The sequence below is a fragment of the Balaenoptera ricei genome, chromosome 21 (genome assembly GCF_028023285.1).
Source record: "Balaenoptera ricei isolate mBalRic1 chromosome 21, mBalRic1.hap2, whole genome shotgun sequence".
Taxonomy (NCBI): Eukaryota; Metazoa; Chordata; class Mammalia; order Artiodactyla; family Balaenopteridae; genus Balaenoptera; species Balaenoptera ricei.
In genome coordinates this window covers 18393673-18413300 of record NC_082659.1, presented here as the reverse complement: position 1 = coordinate 18413300, position 19628 = coordinate 18393673, and the positions used below count along the sequence as shown (strand labels likewise).

Here is a 19628-nt window from a genome sequence, read left to right as displayed (position 1 = left end):
TCTGACGCCTTCCTCCACTTCCACCTCCTCTCGGCCCCCGCCCCCCCACGCCCGCCCCAGTTAAGGTGGGGCGGGGAACAACCCAGAATTTCTTTAACTCTCTCCAGCCCTCCCCCAACCCGGCCTGAACGTGAGAAGAACCAGGCCGGCCCACTGCCATCAGGGGCCTGGTACCGCCGTGGGGTGTGTGAAGACGCCGGCGTGCAGCCCCGCCCAGGGCAAGCGGCTGGGAAGGGCCTGGTCCCCCTCTCGCCCTCCCCTCCCCCCTCCCCCTCCCCCCCCCTCGCCCATTTGTGAGGACTGGGGCCCCCATCCCGCGCCGCCACCAATGCGATGGCCCACTAGCAGATGACCAGTTCGCAGAAGGCCCTGCTGCTCGAGCTGAAATCCCTGCAGGAGGAAGCGGTGGAGGGCGCCGTCTCACCCTGGTGGATGAATCCGACCTCTACAACGGGGAGGTTGCCCTCTTCGGACCCCCTAACACCCTCTATGAAGGCGGCTACTTCAGGCTCATATTAAATTCCCTATTGATTACACGGATTCACCACCTACCTTGAGATTCTTGACCCAAATGTGGCTCCCCAACATTTAAGAGCATGGAGATGTGCGCATTTCCACTCTTCCTCTGCCTGTAGGCGACCCGCAGAGTGGAGAACCGCCCTCTGGAAGGCGGAACCCTACTCAAAATTTCAGGACTATCCTGTTAAGTGTAATCTCGTTGCTTAATGAGCCCAATACCTCCTCCCCAGCCGAGGCGAATGCTTCGGTTATGTTCAGGAAAGGGAGGGACAGTACAGGAAAAGACAAAGAATATGCCGAAATCATTAGGAAACAGGTTTCAGCCACTAAAGACAAAGCAGAAAAGGATGGAGCGAAGGTCCCCACAACCCTGGCGGAATACTGCATCAAAACTAAAGTGCTGGGACTTCCCTGGTGGTCCAGTGGCTAGGGCTCAACGCTCCCAAGGCAGGGGGCCCGGGTTTGATCCCTGGTCAGGGAACTAGATCCCACATGTGTGCCCCAGCTAAAGATCCCACATGGGGCGTTGAAGATCCCGCATGCATGTAACGAAGACCCGGCAAAGCCAAATAAATATTTAAAAAAGAAAAAAACCCACTAAAGTACTGCAGCCTCAGTTCACCTCTACAAAGTGTTCACAGTGAAACACATTTGGTCTGTTTTCAGATTCTTGAAGAATTAAATAGTCTTTCATCAAAAAAAAAAGATAAATAAAATTCTAAAAATTTCACAGGCAAAAATAATCTCAAAATGGATCATAGATCTAAATGTAAGAGTTACAACTATAAAAATTTCAAGAAGAACACACAGGAGAAATATTTAGCAACTTTGGGTTTGGCAAAAAAATTCTAGATACAAAACAAACAGTATGAACGAAAACTATTTCATAAATTGGACTTTATCAAAATTTAAAACTTTGCTCTTCAAAAGACCCTGTTAATGAAAGAAAAGATAAACACAGACTGAGAGAAAATATTTGCAAAATATATGTTCAAAAAGGACTTATACCTAGAATATATATAGAACTCTTACAACTCAATAATATGATAAATAACCCAATAAATATGGGCAAAAAATCTGAACTAATGCTCTGAAGAAGATATACAGATGACAAATAACCTCATGAAAATATGTTCCACATCATTAGTCACTATGGAATTTAATTAATTAAATAAAAGCATTTAGATGTAAATTATATGCAAATTAGAACTACATGAGCTATCACTAGGATTTCTAAAACTAGAAAGACTATTCATACCAAGTGTTGACGAGCATATAGAACAACTGGAACTCATATGATGCTCTTTTATTTTTTTTAATTTTTATTATTTTAAATTTTATTTTATTTTTTTGGCCGCGTTGTGTCTTCATTGCTGCGCGCAGGCTTTCTCTAGTTGCAGCGAGCGGGGGCTACTCTTCGTTGCGTGCGTGGGCTTCTCAGTGCGGTGGCTTCTCTTGTTGCCGGGGACGGGCTCTAGGCACGGGGGCTTCAGTAGTTGTGGTTCACAGGCTCAGTAGTTATGGCTTGTAGGCTCTAGAGCACAGGCTCAGTAGTTGCGGCGCATGGGCTTAGTTGCTCCACGGCATGTGGGATCTTCCCACCCATGTCCCCTGCATTGGCAGGCAGATTCTTAACCACTGCACCACCAGGAAACTCCTTATGATGCTCTTTGAAAAGTAATATGGTACAACCACTTTGGGACATTGGTTGGCTGTGTATTATAAATACAAATCAGCAATTCCACTCTAGACATTTATCCCAGAGAATGAAAAATATATGTTCATAGCAGTTTTATTCACAACAGCCCTGGAAACAACCAGATGTCCATCAACTGTTGAATAGATAAACAAGTTGTGTTATAGCCTTACAATGAACTACTACTCAGCAATAAAGAGAAAGATACCTCTGATACATGCAATATGGGTAAATCTCAAAAACGTTGAGTTCATACTGAATGTTTCCATCGATGCTAAATTCTAGAAAATAAAAGCTAATCTATAGAGACAGTAAGCAGATCAGTGGTTTCCTTGAGCTGTGGGTGAAGGAAGTAATGACCACAAATGGGCAAGGAGAAACATTCTGGCCTGATGGAAATATTCCATATTGTGAGTGTAGTGGGAGTTACACAGGTGTATATATCAATATTTGTCAAAAGCCATAAAATGCTACACTTAAAATCTTTGAATTATTCTATGTAAATTATACCACAATAAAAATTTTTAAAGAACATTTTTAAAAACTGTTTAAAGTATGACCAAAAGAAATGAAAGTAGGATTTTGAATAGATATTTGTACACCCATGTTCATAGCAGTTTTGCAAAATAGACAAAGGGTGGAAACAACCCATGTGTCCATGAACAGAAGAATGTGTAAACTAAATATGGTATATACATACAATTAAATATTATTCAGCCTTAAAAATCTGACACGTGCTACAACATAGACGAGCCTTGAAAACATTATGCTAAGTGAAATAAGCCAGTTACAAAAGGACAAATAATGTGTGATTCCACTTGTATGAGGTTCTTAAAGCAGTTGAATTCACAGAAGCAGAAAGTAGAACGGTAGCTGCCAAAGGGTGAGAGGAGAGGAGAATGAGGAGTCAGTGTTCAGTGGATCAGAGTTGCAGGTGGGGAAGAAGAAAACGTTCTGGAGATGAATGGCGGGGATGGTTGCCCAACGACATGCATGTACCTAATGCCATAGAACCGTACATTTTTAATTGTTTCAAAAAGGTAAATTTATGTATATTTTACCACAATTTAAAAAAAGGAGAGGTAATGAATATAATATGTAAGAGGAAGAAGTGGACACCCCTTTGAAATTAATGCTTTGATTCTGTGGGTAGGGAAAGCTTGGAAACCAAGATGAGCAACCCCATCGTAGGAAACTGATAAGCAAGGGATCAAGGAGACTAGAAAGAAAGAATTTCAAATAGGGACCATCCTGACCAACAGGATAGGTGAACCTAACAATTCAGATGATTATCTTTATGCCGAAATGCAAAGAAATGATCACCTTGAGTCTCTCCCAAAGGGTTATGTTTCTAACTCCCAAAAGCTTTCTATAGAAGCATGAATTTCATGGGAAATAGCTGGAGAATAGGCTAATGGAAAGATATGAATTTCGATTGGGCCCACTGTCTGCGCAACAATTTCTCTATGGGCTAAGACAAAGGGTCATTAGATTTGGAATCACATCCCCCATTCACAAGAGAAACACTGACAAGTTACTAAGATTCGGAGGAGATCAATAGGACAGAAGAATCAGCTAAACTTGCCGGCACGGCAGCTATGGCAACAACCTTGGCAAACCCTCCGCACAGATAGCAACAAGCCACTTCAAAATCACTGGGAGCTGAGCCAAGAGAGGGAACACTGAGACAAGGGCTTCGTAAATCCTAAGGATAAACTCCCTGCACATGGAAAACAAAGGACAACTTCCAAAGCGTTTCCTTTGATTTCTTCTGATCTTTCTTAATTTAAGAACCCTGGCACTAAAGTCTGGAGATTAGACCCAGTCTCTCAAAGGGAAGGACAATCTGCCCCAAAATCCTTAACATCAGGTCCAGTAAAACATTAGATTGGCCTGGAGAGACTCTAAACCCCGAGACTTGTTTTGAACAAAAGATAACTTTCAAGAATCTCAGGAACTTTTAGATACAGGATCAAAGATAACATTAATTCTGGGAAACTTGAACATAAGGAGAGAAATTTTTTTGACTATTGAAAGATATGGAGGAGAAGTAGCTGAGGTTCCTGGGTTAGGATAGTGGCCAGACACAGAGGACCAAAGAAGTTTTCCTAGGGTGGTATTTCCTTTCCTTGAGTGTGTAATTGCAAGGGATTTATTGCAATTCTAGGGATGGAAAGAGCCTTCAAATGTTAAAGAGTAGAACCCCCAACAACTGGACCTGCTGAAAGGGAAGCTCTAGAACCACACTGTTGCAAATGTGGAATAGTACCACGGTGCAGTAGGACTATACTAAATTACATAGCAGGGATGTTGAAGAAACTGGGACTAACCCCACACACCACTTACCCCTTGAACCCTGGTTTGACTGGTCCAAAATAGAGATGGACATTGAATCAACCTTTCGGTAATCTGTGGTCACTGATGTAGCAAATGCATCCTTTTAGATGCTAATTATGACCTGTTAATTTTGGTCATCAATATAGTGTGCCTTTGTCTGGCCAGAATGGCCCTACTATAGGATAAATTCTTTAGCACTACATTATAATCTCATAAGGTAACATTTAAACAGGTGTCCTTGATCTTATTCAAATAGAAGATGTATTTATTTTAGAGCTGGCACGTTGGCGTAGCAGTTGGAAATAATTGTACTTGAGGCTCTGCCTTCCCTTATTAGTTTGACAACTAAAAATGATAGAACAATTTTATAGAAAAACTAAATTCAAGGGCCCTTCACCAAACAATAACTTTTATGGGAGTGTTGTTATTTCAAACATATAAATTATACACTGAATGGAACAAAATGTTTGTCCTTGAAACTCACATCACTAAACAGGATGCAAAGAAAGTACGTGCCGGGTACAGATACCGACACAATGGGGTATTCTGCTGCAGTAACATCATTAGATCACGTGGCCTCCTGACAGGCAGGTTTCTTAAAGATTACACAGGCAACTTTCTAACCTCTCAGCCCATATAACCCAGAATGACTCCCCAGTGGACTCTCCAGTGATCCCTTGATGTGGAATCATTGGCATGTCCCTAAGGAAATGAAAAGGTTGTCATGTCTGTCAAATGGTGTACTCATTTTTGAGTACAAATCAGTTGCCAGCCACTTATTGGTCCATCGTTAAAACAGAGCAACCCAAAGAGAGAACATCAAGTCCTTTTGCCACCACCACAAATTTGATTATATCTGATACCCAAGTACTCTCAAGGGATGACGGGCAGATGAGGGCTCCATTGTTAAATGGAAGCAGTAGAATCGGGATAGAGCACTGTCCTTCACAGAAGCATGCTGCACTGCTAGGAGCCAGCCCTTGGCAAGAGCACCCTTACTGATGCCCAGGGTACACTGCTTCTTCTAAGAAACACTGTGCTTCACCACTGCACTCTTCACTCTGATACCTCCAAGACGATTATTTTCAAATACCACAAGATGTGGTAGCCATCCAAATCTCAGTGTGCTTGGAGGTAGAGTCTTCGTCACCTTAACAATTTATCTTCTCAATAATTTCTCCCTTCACAATAATTGCCCCCTTCACAGTCCTACCCTCCACACAACTCAAGCCCCACGGCAAAGGGTGAGGTAACAGTCTGGCCAATAAATATGCTCGAACCTCACACACGACTGGCCATTCCACCACCATGAAGAGATCTGGAGCAATACAAGTGACAGGTCCTGAATGCTTCTTCATTAAAAAACTAGAGAGAAAATAGAAGTAGAGCTGACTTATTTACTGAATTGGGGTAAAGTATATACGGTTCATTGGGGAAAAAACATGGGTTGGTCAAAAATATATAAGTAAAAACTTAAATATAAGTAAACACTTGTATCTGAAGTTATATTTTCTTATATTTTAACCATGGTGGAGGGGGACTTGTGGATGAAATGAGGACAGATATTCATTTCTGGATGCCAGAAATGCTAAAATAAATATTCAAACTCCCTTTGTCCCAATGCGTGGCAAGATACATGTGAACCACCTAGAAGCCAAATCATACAGGAAACTTTAGTGTCTGAGGAACCAGGAAACATTGAATATTTTTTCAAACAGGGTCAGGGGAACTTTGATATGAAATCCAGAAATCTTTTAAAACTAAGAGGCCTTTGATTAGTTTTTTCTTTTCTAGTCTAGTTCTCTAATCCTTCTTTTCTGTTGATGGACATAGTATCCTATGCAAGACTAGGGTACAACTTCACTGTTAACAGCTTGTCCCAAGCAACTGCACTTTTGGGGCCTGAATGTGGAGTTGCTTAGTCTGATGAGAAGCAAGGCTATTTTCAGCATTTATGGAACCATTCAACCAACTGTCACGGGCCATTTGACACATTGCAGCCTCCCATGCCGGAGTGGTCTCTATAGAGAGAAGAACCTTGGTCTCAAAGTATTAATTATATACAGTTATACATGGCAATGGCTGTAGCCTGTGGAGAACACTCAACCAGGAAAGAGATCAATCTGTTCTACTTTAGCAAGTAGAAAAGCTAATTGTTGCTAATGAAAGTTTATTTATATACATTCTCTTATCATTGCAGAAACTGTAGGGAAGTTTTGCAAATGATAGTTAACATTCCAAGCAAGAAAGAATGGAAAATGTAAGTTAATAAATGATTTCTAATAGAACATTTAAAATAAAGAAGAAAGAAGATGATTAATGGGTGAGATTTTCCCCAAGCATCCTGAGGATAAAATTAATTATTTTCAAAATATTGATTTGATAATAAACCAAATTATTCTTATCTTTCCATGTATGAATTAATTAATATGTTCACACACTACTTCCATTTAGGAGTATCAAGTGAAATCTATTCAGATATAGAATAGATCATTTCTTCAAGTAGTATAAATTCAGTAGATACAAATTGTTTTTCTGACATAGGAAGACATGCCAATATATAAATAGAATTAGAATGCAAGATATAGTGACTTTCTAGTTTTCTGAAAGTTTGTAAAGCCACTGCTTCAATCATATTTCATATCTCAAATTTCTACAGGTAGCTATCACCATAAAAAAGTTAAACTTTTTGAATTATGGTTTTCTCAGGGTATATGCCCAGTAGTGGGATTTCTGGGTCATATGGTAGTTCTATTTTAGTCTTTTAAGGAACCTCCATACTGTTCTCCATAGTGGCTGTATCAATTTACATTCCCACCAACAGTGCAAGAGGGTTCCCTTTTCTCCACACGCTCTCCAGCAGTTACTGTGTGTAGATATTTTTGATGATGGCCATTCTGACCGGTGTCAGGGGAAGATAACTCATTGTACCTTTGATCTGTATTTCTCTAATGACTAGTGATGTTGAGCATGTTTTCATGTGCCTCTTGGCCATCTGTATATCTTCTTTGGAGAAATGTCTACTTAGATCTTCTGCCCATTTTTTGATTGGGTTGTTTGTTTTTTTGATATTGAGCTGCATGAGTTGTTTATATATTTTGGAGATTAATCCCTTGTCAGTTGCTTCATTTGCAAATATTTTCTCCCATTCTGAGGGTTGTCTTTTCGTCTAATTTATGGTTTTCTTTGCATGGAAGTAACCTAAATGTCCATCAACAGATGAATGGATAAGGAAGATGTGGTACATATATACAATGGAATATTACTCAGCCATAGAAAGAAATGAAATTGAGTCATTTGTAGAGATGTGGATGGACATAGAGTCTGTCATACAGAGTGAAGTAAGTCAGAAAGAGAAAAACAAATACGTATATTAATGCATATATGTGGAATCTAGAAAAATGGTACAGATGAACCTATTTGCAGGGCAGGAATAGAGACGCAGACATAGGGAATGGACATGTGGACACGGGGTGGGGAATGAGGTTTGGGATGAACTGGGAGATTGGGATTGACATATATACACTACCATGTGTAAAACAGACAGCTAGTGGGAACCTGCAGTATAGCACAGGGAGCTCAGCTCGGTGCTCTGTGGTGACCTAGATGGGTGGGATGGGGGCGGAGGAGGGAGGTCTAGGAGGGAGGGCATATATGTACACATATAGCTGATTCACTTCATTGTACAGCAGAAACTAACACAACATTGTAAAGCAACTATACCCCAATTTTTAAAAAAAGTTAAATTTATATTCTTATTATATCTAAAAAAAAAGAAGAAATTTTGATTGAGTAACAATATTCATTGTGGGCCATCTCTGATCAGTGTATTATCTCTTTAAATTTATATGACTTCCTCCACAGTTATAAATTTAGACACCAGCAACATTTTGCAAAAGATTTGAAATACTTGCACAATGTTGGCTTTGGCACACATGCTTTAATATAGGTGTCAAACACTGAACCAAAACTAGTTTTGCACTTTTATTGACAAATAAAAATAAATGGGAATTATTTTATTCTGAAGATTATTAAAGTATTACTGCTAAACCATTTTTACTATTTTTTTTACATTTATAAAAGGAATAGGTTTTGTGTTTTTTTTAACATCTTTATTGGAGTATAATTGCTTTACAATGGTGTGTTAGTTTCTGCTTTATAACAAAGTGAATCAGCTATACATATACATATATCCCCATATCTCCTCCCTCTCACATCTCCCTCCCACCCTCCCTATCCCGCCCCTCTAGGTGGTCACAAAGCACCGAGCTGATCTCCCTGTGCTACGCGGCTGCTTCCCACTAGCTAGCTATTCTATATTTAAACCAATAGGTTTTGAGCTAAACCATTTCTCTGCCTCTTACCCTGCATGCACGCAAGTACACACACTACTCCTCTAGCCACGCACACATTCCCATGTAGCTTTATTAAAGGTATCTGTTGAACTCCCTACCCTCACCCTCCACATTACCATTAATTTATTCAAGTAATGAGAGGATGAATTAATAGGAATAACTCCAGAGAACATTAAAGCAACAGTTAGTCTTTCATTCAAATTGTGGTGCATGGTCTGGCCATCTCAAGCATCACCTGGGACATTGTTAGAAATGCAAAAGTTCAGCTCTTCACCCCCTAACTGAGACCTGGTTTAACAGATCTGTCTTTTAACAAGATCCCCAGGTGATTTCGCATGTACATTAAAGTGTGAGAAACACTGCTCTAGACTAGTGGTTCTTAAAGTATGGTCTCCAGACCAACTGCATCAATATTACCTGGGAACCTGTTAAAAATGTAAATTTTTAGGTCTCACCCCAGACCCACACATCAGAAACTGTGGGGCTGTAGCCCAGCAATGCGTTTCACCAAGACTTCCAGGTTCTAACTGGTGACAGCTGCTTCCATGATTGTAACCACATTCCCAACGATGACTGCTACATGTGAGGGTGGTGACATTGACAACTGCTGGGTAGGAGCAAATAAAACCTCAGAAATGTCTTTAAGAACCTACAGGATTTGTATCTGTGTGGCTCTGTAAACTTATATGTGCCACTCTCCCAATTGGTCACTCAGCTCCAGCCGCAAAACTCTTTCTCACCTTAGGGACTCCAGACTCACTGTTTCCTCTTCCTTTAAGGCTCTTATTCTCCTCTTAGCCTTATCCTTTAAGAAATGTCAACTCTTTAGAGAAGCCTCTGACTCACCCTATCTAAATTTATTCTCTTTTTTTTTTCTGTGTCTGAACCTTGTTTTTCTCATAGAGCACGTCACAATTCACAGTTACGGTGTTCGTTAGTTTCCCCTACTAGACATTAAGCTCCATGAAGCAGGACCCACCTCTGTCTTGATCACCATATTTTCCTTAGTGCCTAACAGTATCTTCTGTATAGTAGGCTTAATGACTGTTTATTGAAATAATGACAAAATAGCAGCTATAACGGAAAAGATAGCACACTCAGGTAGATGGAGCTTTACTATTATTAATGGTGGTACTAAAGACGCATTCTTTCTGTGATCATACTGGGTGAAAAGAAATGGGCTTTGCCAGACTAAGTCAAGAAGATAAGTAAGCATAAATGGCTTATAATGTCCAATAATTTTCACCATTAGAAGTTCTCTAAATATCAAGCTTTTCTCTAGGAACTCAGAATTTTGTCACTTTAAAAATATGTTGTATAAGTAGAATAACTCCACCTGAAAAGGAATGAAACCAAAACATAAAAATTAAAATGTTTAATTCCCTTTTTGAATGTGTGTTGAATTCAATACAAATTGATACAGCATTTTTCTAGGCCAAAGAAACCAATGTTACATTTAGAAGGCAATTGACTGCAAAAAAATATAATCTATGCTATACTTTATTTTTAAAAAGAAATTCAAGATCTTATTCTATGTTTAATGTGTAGCAATAATGATGTCTTCTTTACAGCCCAAGACATCACAACAAAGTAATGGCACGATAAAGAAATTTTTGTTGTTTTTTTCTCTTGTATTATCTTCATATACTAGTAAAAAATAAACTCTTTAATAAATAAATATATATAATAAATATTTGCAAACTGAAAATGTATAAATAGGTCCATCCTTTTTAAAAAAATGTTCCATCTTGGTGTGGCATGTTTCATAGTCCATGTTTCATCCAAATTTTTTACATAAAATGCCGTATCCTGCAAAATCCTACAAGGTTCTCAAAATTTATGTAGCAATGATCTTGGCCAACTATGTCAATACATCTCTTCAACATGAAGTATCTATTTTTAATGTAACTTTTAAAGTAAACATACTCCAGAGAGGTGAGGCACCAGCAGCAAACTAGGTGGGGTTCCCATTACCCACAGTTTAACAGATTTTCAGCTTCAATCTACGAGTGAGGACAGAGCCAGTGTACCCGAGGGAACTTAATCCACTTGTAAAGAGAGATCTTGATCTACTTCAAGTCAAGGTACTTTTTGTTTGTTTGTTCTCAATGTTCTTTCCAAATTCAGTCTCCCAGTGGAAAATAGACTCCATAACATTCTGAATGTCTTCCTGGGTTATTATTTTATGATGAGAACTGTAATAAGAAAGAATAGTTGTAGTTTGGTTCTTCAGTAAAGACACTATCACCCTTCAACTGTACATTAGTAGGTCCTTGTACAGTTCAGGAACTCTTTCTGGATCCACTGGTCTAGGCAGGAAATGTGTAAATTTCTGGTGTCTTTTGGATCTGGCACCATCTCTTGGAGTTCCGTCTTTGTTAAGTGCCACAAAATACCTACGGCCAGTGTCTCCATGTTTATATATGTTGGATGAATAGGTATTATACCAGTTCTCTTCAAATTGCTCCCTAAAGATGCATTCAGAAGTCAGTTTCTCCTAAAAGAGAGAAGATAACTGCCATTGAAAAAGATATCTTTAAGAGAATTTCCTTAGAAAAGTCTCAACTCTCTATTTCTTTGCCTATAACTATATCCTTGTCAAAGAAGGAGAAAGGGTAAATTGTTTTTGCTTTGTTCTGTTTTAGTTCTCATGTTATCTGGAATTCTTTCTCCCAGGTGACTCCATCCAGCAGTTTAGTTTACAGAACTTTAAGTTAAATATCAATTCTCAATTTTATTTTCAAACAATAAATATTCTAAACTTGCCCATGCTCCATTTGACCTCCCTACCATCACCATCACTGCCAAATAGGCCTGTAGTTTATCTTGTTCCATCATTAGATGCCAAAGTTCTACACAGCAAATCTCCACTACCACCTTGAAACGTTTCAAGACCTTGCTAACATTCAAATTCCTAACTCAAGATCATCACTCCAAGTCATATATCTTCCCTTTATGAATTTATTGTTTGATGATATAATCCCCACAATTAACTTATATCTGGATATTACTATTAGGTAAATGTAGTAAAAGCCCAGTGTTTTCTTGCCTTTTCAAGATGGACTGTATATTATCCCAAGGGGTAGACTACAGTTGCTTTTTTAATCTGACACATACATGAAGAAGGAAGATTATGTGCAGGTTTTTCTCTTTCAATTGTAATTCTACTCTTAGGATATTACACAATGCATTATTTCTCTTTCTTCTGAGCTGACAGAAAGCCCGGAAAGGGCAAGTGTTGCCCTTAAAAGGACAGATATTAAGTGGAGTACCATTTACTGAAATATGATAACCGATTTTCCTCAGTGTATATTGAGATTCTAACTGTATATTGTGGTCTCAATTGAGATTTTAAGAAAAAAGAAGGTACCAGATGTGTCATCTGCTAAATCATAAAAGTAAATTATCTTTGGAAACAGCTACAGAGACTTCGACTTTAAGAAGGGATTTCACATGAGAGAATGGGTGGGAGTGGCCCACATTTACACTTTAACAATTTTCTTACAATTATATAGCAACTGCGAACAAATAAAAAATGATACAGTGAAAGAGAAAGATCTACATAGTACTGCAGGTTGAGTTTTATATTATCCTGTTGCTCTAATTCTTGTGTTGTTTTTGCTGCTTTGTCATTAAAAGAAAAAAAAAGGAAAGGAAAGAAAAGAAAAAAGAAAATTAAAAAAAACCTTACACTGATGAAGTGTTAACTTGAAAAGTTTACGGTAAGTTCCATATTTAAAACATTTATAGTAGACCTACAAATGTGTGCACTTATCCCCAGTGATAAGTTAAAAACTGCCCAATGCAACTCTGAGTAAGAGCATGGCTACTGTAATTATCAAGACTGCAGATATGGTCCAACTAGTGTGGTTGCCATTTTCTGTTATTGCTTAAGGTATCCTAAGATTTCATTCATTCATTTCCTATATTGCAAAGGTCAGCAAGTCAGTGATGTATACCTATCTACGAAGGTAATAATAGGTAGAGAAAATTTATATTAAATGAATGTAAAGATGAAAAGAAACTAAAATGGCAAGAAGAAAACGTTCTCATTTTTCTGTCTCTGGTCCCAGGATAATGGGCAGAAAAAAACTAGTGAGCTAAAAACAATAAAGGTTTAGGGTTTAAGAAATGAAAGTGAGGGGACTTCCCTGGTGGCACAGTGGTTAAGAATCCGCCTGCCAAGGCAGGGGACATTGGTTCGATCCCTGGTCCAGGAAGATCCCACATGCCGTGGAGCAACTAAGCCCACGTGCCACAGCTACTGAGCCTGCGCTCTAGAGCCCGCGAGCCACAACTATTGAGCCCACGAGCCCACGCACCACAACGAAGAGTGGCCCCTGCTCACGGCAACTAGAGAAAGCCCACACGCAGCAACAAAGATCCAATGCAGCCAAACAAACAAACAAAAAAAGAAATGAAAGTGAGTTGCTATACTACTGCCCAGGTGTATGGAAATTTATCAGGATCTAGATTTTTAACTTCTACTTAAGTATGTTATTTATGTATTTCTTCTGATATGCATAATCGGTAGCTATTTTACTTATAAAATGGATAGCCATTATTTAATGAATTACAATAATTTTTTAAAACATACGTACTGATCCATAGAGTTCTCCTTTGTCATTCATTCCAAGGTAAAGACCACTGTCCACACCTCTAATACTGACCAGTCCCACTGCCACACTGATGAATTCCAGGATACCTGAATTTATAAACAAAATAATGATTTGCATTTATTAAAGAACATACGACTAATGAAAATCTTCCAAAGAGCAGTAGAGCAAATTGCTAAATATAATGATGTATGTGGAAGTCCTTTGTAAACTGAAAAGTGATGTACAGTTGTCATTATGATGAGCCTCCTAATTTACAGATGAATAAAACTAAAAAAAACAAAAATTGTTCATCATGATAAAATGTTAAGGGTGTAAAACCTTAAACAGACTGACCTGGGTTTGAATCCAGTTCAGTAACTTACTGATTAGTCTATGTAAGTCATTTGTCTTCTTTGAACTTCAATTTCCTCATACGCAAAATGGTGAAATGCTTCCTTACAGGAGAGTGGTAAAGACTAACACATTTAGGCATCCAATGAATGGAAGCTATTATTACCATAAAATTAGTACATAATAGAGGTGTTCATAATTCTCCTCCTTGATTCTATTAACTACAACCATGTTCTATTAATAGTTTTGCTTTGTTTTTGCTTACTATGAATCAAGTAAATTTTTTTCTAGCAGCAGCCAGTATACCTTATATGGGTGTATTAGTATTTTGTAGTTTATAAAGGGCTTCTACTTTTATCAATACTTTCTATCTGGTCCTCAAAAACAACCTCCTAAGATAAGCATAGAAGATATTATTATCCCATTTTACATATAAAGAAACTGAGACTTGCTTAAAGACATGATATTTGTAATTAATAGGACAGATACTTGAACTCACATCTTCTGAGCCCTAATCCAATGTTTGTACTTCAAAATAGTGCTTCTTGAGGACAAGACAGTAGTTTCAAAATTTACAGATTGTATAATATGCTGTTTCCTGTCCCACGATCCTTAAAAATAAATTTTATGGTTCAAAGAAGTAAAAGGACTTTATAATTCATGAAATGTAATAGCCAAATACCAAGAATTTAGCATGCAAGTATATTTTGCTTTCAATAACTTTCCAGAATTATTTTCATTTATCTATAGGTAAATTAGTACCGAAAACTCTCCACTCAATACTCTTCATACACCATAGTTAAACAAAAACAACAACAACAAAAAAACCTAAATGCTTCCCTCTGCATCATTCTTTTTCTCTGCACACACTAACCTTTGGACTAATGTCTTTGTCTTGTTCTTCCCTTTAGATTCTTTCCTGAAAAAGTATATAGACATACTTTCTATGCTTGGAACTGCCTTCCTCAATAGCTTTCTACCTTCACCCCTTCATTCCCTCTTAAGCTCTACAAACAGTATAAATGTGTACCATTTAGCCTGACTCTTGATCTTAAGTCATTTCTTGATTTATTATACGAGTTCTTGTTTGGACACGTGACGTTCCCAAGGCCGAAGGAAAGTACAAAATCTGGCTATTCGCATATATGGAGGTCTCTATTCTGTCCAGATCCTAATTCACTCTTCGGCAGAACATGGATGCTTAAGCTCTAAACATAGATTCTTAAGAGCTCAAATGAGCTCTTGCAAACTATTAGGATATCATGTAGAGCACTAGAGCTAACAAGGATCTTACAGCAACAATATCGTACTGCTAAATTGCCTGTAAGTGGCTTGAAAGAGTCCCTGTCCCTGTATGAGAGCCTAAGGCAGAGAGGAGGTAAGATATAGTAGGAAGACTACTACCTCATAGGATAGCCATTATAATGACTGATATAGAGGTGGGAAGTAAAGGAAAATTAAATGTACTGCCAAGCTCATTAGTGAGTGATTCCTGTTAGAAACAAAAATATAGGCCCAAAACATGATTGGTAGAAGAAGATACATTAGTGGAATTTCATCCAGGATATACTTACAAATGTATAATTACTTGAAGTTGTAATGAATGTTACATTCAAACTGAGAAGTGTACTGCAGTTCACTTGTAACTTAATTCTCTTTAAGTATCTGATTTACGTTAAGATGCTCTTGTCTTTCAAAGAACAGGAACTGATTAACTGATTAGACTGTATAATAGAACTAGTTTTCAAGTACAATACAAGAGTCATTTCCATATAAATCAATTATAAAACAGATCTTATAAGTATCCATTTTTCTTGCAAAACTAAATTGTAAACCACTTACACTTTAATTCTCATCTTAAAATAATGCTGTTATTTTGTCAAAAAATATGTAATTGTACAAAGAGAAGAAATTACATATATTCTTAGAATAATTATATTCAATAGCTTCAACTTCATTAAACGACATCCAAAGCCTCGTATACATATAACAAGGTTGAAATAATTTTGCAGTGGCTCATAGGGGCTGATGGGAAAAAGGTTATGTGTTTTTCATGTTCCTCTTAAAGATTTTAGCCACACTTTTAAATTCTGATCCTTTTTTCTCCACAAGGAGAAATAGTATACCACACAGTAATTTGTAATCATTTGATTCTTAAATGAGATTTGACAAGTCTTTCTTATTTATAATATGAGGTGGCAACTAAGCTAATTCCTTAACAAAGAGTAGACATGAAAAGCTTTCCTTAAGAGGTAATCACAGATTTTAGATAGATTTTCTAATGCCTAGTGTCCCATAAAAAGACTTGGAGGTACTTTGTCTTTTGGGTATCATTTTCAAAGCCAGCCTTTTTTAAAATCATAATAAACAGGTGAGTCAACCCACAATGCAACCACATCAGACAAATCTATGGAGAATAGGGGAGAATAAAAGAAAAGCCTTTAAAGGAATATGTTTGATCTCAGGCTAAACTTTTTTTTTTTTTAAGTAATGATTCCAGGTTTATGTATTAGGTAAAATCTTCCTACTGTACTACTGTGCAGGAAAACTCTATTATAAATACAGAGCTAACTCAGATAGGAAATTTTTTAAACCTTACTGGGACCTTTTCGTTTACATTCTATTGATGTGGTTTTGACATTTTAAAACACAGTATTCTGAATTTTTTATTTAATCATAGCCAAATTAGTATAAATTATCAAAAATGTTATTTACTTTAACATCTCAAATAGCACATGTTAAGCATTTTCAAAATTCTTACTTTGATGACACAGAAATGAAATTTTAGAGAGAAAAATAATTTCATAGTTAATAATTGAAGCACTAAAAAGAGAAGGCAAATATAGAGAGAAGCTTATACTATTACACATGTTGTATATATACTTTCTTCTCACCTGCAGTTATAAATTATGATGTTTTAGCTACCACAGGCCACTAGGATGCACTCTAATTCATCCTAGAGGTTGCTACTCCTTTAAGCTACCATGCTAATCTGGGTTATCTTTCCTTTGTGTAACAGTAAATATTTTGTTCTGATAGATACCCTTGCACCATAGAGTGGCTTAAACCATCACAAACATCAGTCCAAGTCATATTTTTCCAATTACTAAATAAGTATACAAAATTTTAGCCAAAAAAAATTCTACTAAGATGGTCATTCTGATATGCAACATTTATTAAGGAATGAAATAAAATACCAGTTTAATGAATGTTATCAAGTCTATAAATATTTACTAATCTCTTCCCGTAGAGTCAGTCTTATAAAGAGACACAAAGTGGAAGAAGCAACTCTTGACATTGGAGAGATTACGGTTGAATTATAAGGGTCTTAAAAGTAGAATTTCCAAGCTTATGCTATGTATCCCGGTGAGGGGGTGGGGAGATGTCTGAATATTACCTAAGCTTAACTTCTACCTGCTCTACTTATAGGCATTATCACATTTGCGTTCATTTCTAAATCTTTCTGGTAGCTGGAGGGTTTTTCTGTAACGCAGTAATTCTTACAGGCAAGGGAACTGAGCCACCTGGTGTCACAAAGTTCTTTAGACTCAGAATCTCAGCCTCCTCAATTTAGAAACTACTTTCGGAAAGTGACCCCAAGGTGGGCCACTAGGTCATGACACTCTGGACCCATAGTCAATGGGAATTTGGAAGAGATCAGTGGAAGCTGCAAACATGTGGGTTTTAAAAAGTTAATTTTCTAAGCCTTTAAGTGCTACCAAATGACCACCACATGCTCATTTCTACATCTAGAGTTACAAATGCCCCTCAAACTGAGATTTACACTTCCCCAAAGTTTTAATGAGGACTACAAGTCAAAAAAAAAAGCCAAATAAGAACAGGGGTGAGGATAAGAGAGGGCCCTTCAGAGAAGAGATTCTCAAAGAATTCCAGTGCTTAGGAAAGAAAAGGAAAACTGACACTATGTTAGGCCCTTTCACATTGCTGCTGACAGGTAGATGGTATCTTTAAAATGAAATACACTGATTCTCTCTAATGAAGTCCCAAGTTTGATGATCAAAATCCTTTGAGAGGGCTAGCCAGTTAACTCTAATATGATGAAAACTTCCACAGCGGAGGAAAGATTCTGGGCTGTTAGAACAGGAGAGCATCTTGAGAGAATCACCTGATTTAACCTCATCATTGTACAGACAAGAAAACTAAGGCTCAGACCGGTGAGGGCACATGTTGGTCACACAGCTAGTTAGGGGGTGATTAACAATCGAGACCTTATGGTTTCCCAATCTAGTGTCTTAACAATCTGCCTTAACAATCCTTCGGGGTTTTTTGTTTTTGTTTCTTTCTTTTAAGCCCTTCTGCTCCCAGGCACTGTTGGAGGTATTCTGAAATACGTCCCTTTGTGTTCCCACCCATATCTTCTTTCGCTTCCCCACTTCCTCTTACCTAAGGTCAATACCAAGATCTTTGCTTTCAGATTTCACAATTTCTATAGAGGATCTTGGCTGAAGGACTGGGCATGCTCAGTAGCCGGATAAGCTTTTTTTTTTTTTTTTCCCCCTCACCAAACTTTAAGAGCGCTGAGAACTGCAGGCAGGTGGGCCTGACAGTAGCGATGGTGCCCACGGCAAGTTAATCTGTTACCTTTTCAGGTGAACATTTATGGTTCTCTAGGTAGACACGTAAACGCTCGCATCCTGTGTTAGAGCTACCCTTTGAGCAGTAGCCATGGAAAGCTCATCAACTGCACAGCTGCAGGGCACGTTTAAAGAAGCGGAAGGCTTCCGGTTGTTAACTTTTGTTAAGGGCAAATATGAGAGGAAGTAGGAGAAAATACTAGGGATTTTGAAAACAAAAACAAAAACACTGCCCGCGAGGTAAGGAGTGCGGGAAGGATGTGGCTCCGGTTCCAGGGCTCGGTGTCCCAGGCAGCGGGAAGGGCAGGGCAGCCAGGTGCGGGCGGGGCGCCCCCCTTTCTCCTCCCGCCCTCAGCGTCTGCAGCAGCCCGGCAACCGCGGCGGCCCGCGGGCGGGGAACGTCCTCCGGTGCCTGCGCCGGCCGTCCAGCAGCCCCGGCCAGCACCTCGCACTGGAAGGGTTCCGGGGGCTCCCGGCGGCCCCGCGCAGCCCCGACTCCCTCCGCGGACGAGGAGGGAGACGCAAGAGGGGGAGCAGGGGAGCGCGGGAGGCGGGGTGCCGGTACGTACCGAAGAGGCTGTGGTCCTGCCTGGTGCCCTGCACGCTGCCGTCGGGCAGGATCTGCAGGTGGAAGCCGGTGCGGCAGTAGAGCTGCCGGCGGCGCAGGATGCCGTGCAGGTGCGCCAGCTCCGCGGCCCCGGGCCCGCCGCGGGCGCCCAGCTCCGCCGCGCCCCGGCGCTCGCCCAGCAGGGGCGGCCGCTCCCCGGCAGGAGGCAGCAGGAAGTGCGAGCCCACCTGCTGGCCCAAGCCCTCCAGGCCGCCCAGGAAGCCCCCGACCTCGGCTAAGGGAGCCATGGGGCGGCCGGAGGGAGAGGCGGAGGATCCGGAAAACAAAAGACCCCCCCCCCCAATAAAAAAACGGAGCAGGGATGGGGAGGTGAATGGAGAAAAATTAGAGCCAAACAAGCGCCAAAAAGCTAAGGCCCGGTTAGTCCCGTGAGGTCGCTGGATGAACTTTGCACTGGAGGCAGGGAGGCTTTCACTGTCTTGGAGCGATCTTCTCTCCTGGGGTCGGTGGGAGCCGGCTGCTGGCTTTGCAGAAACATCTATAGCTGCCGCTGCCAACACTGGGGCTGGGCCTGGGGCTCCGACTCCGCAAACGGATCAGATCAGAGTC

The 19628-nt window shown here is 39.5% G+C and overlaps 1 protein-coding gene and 1 pseudogene across 1 annotated transcript; one reads left to right on the top strand and one right to left on the bottom strand.

Moving 5' to 3' along the window:
- The first annotated feature begins 333 nt into the window (after nucleotides 1–333).
- LOC132356738 (ubiquitin-conjugating enzyme E2 R2-like) lies at nucleotides 334–5554 on the top strand (annotated as a pseudogene).
- Nucleotides 5555–11158: 5604 nt separating this feature from the next.
- Nucleotides 11159–19306, bottom strand: FGF20 (fibroblast growth factor 20). Its single transcript, XM_059909451.1, has 3 exons — nucleotides 19021–19306; nucleotides 13509–13612; nucleotides 11159–11404 (listed from the first exon to the last, which is right to left on the bottom strand). Exons 1-3 carry the CDS (start codon nucleotides 19304–19306, stop codon nucleotides 11159–11161), a joined length of 636 nt encoding a protein of 211 aa, XP_059765434.1.
- Between the last annotated feature and the right edge of the window lie 322 nt (nucleotides 19307–19628).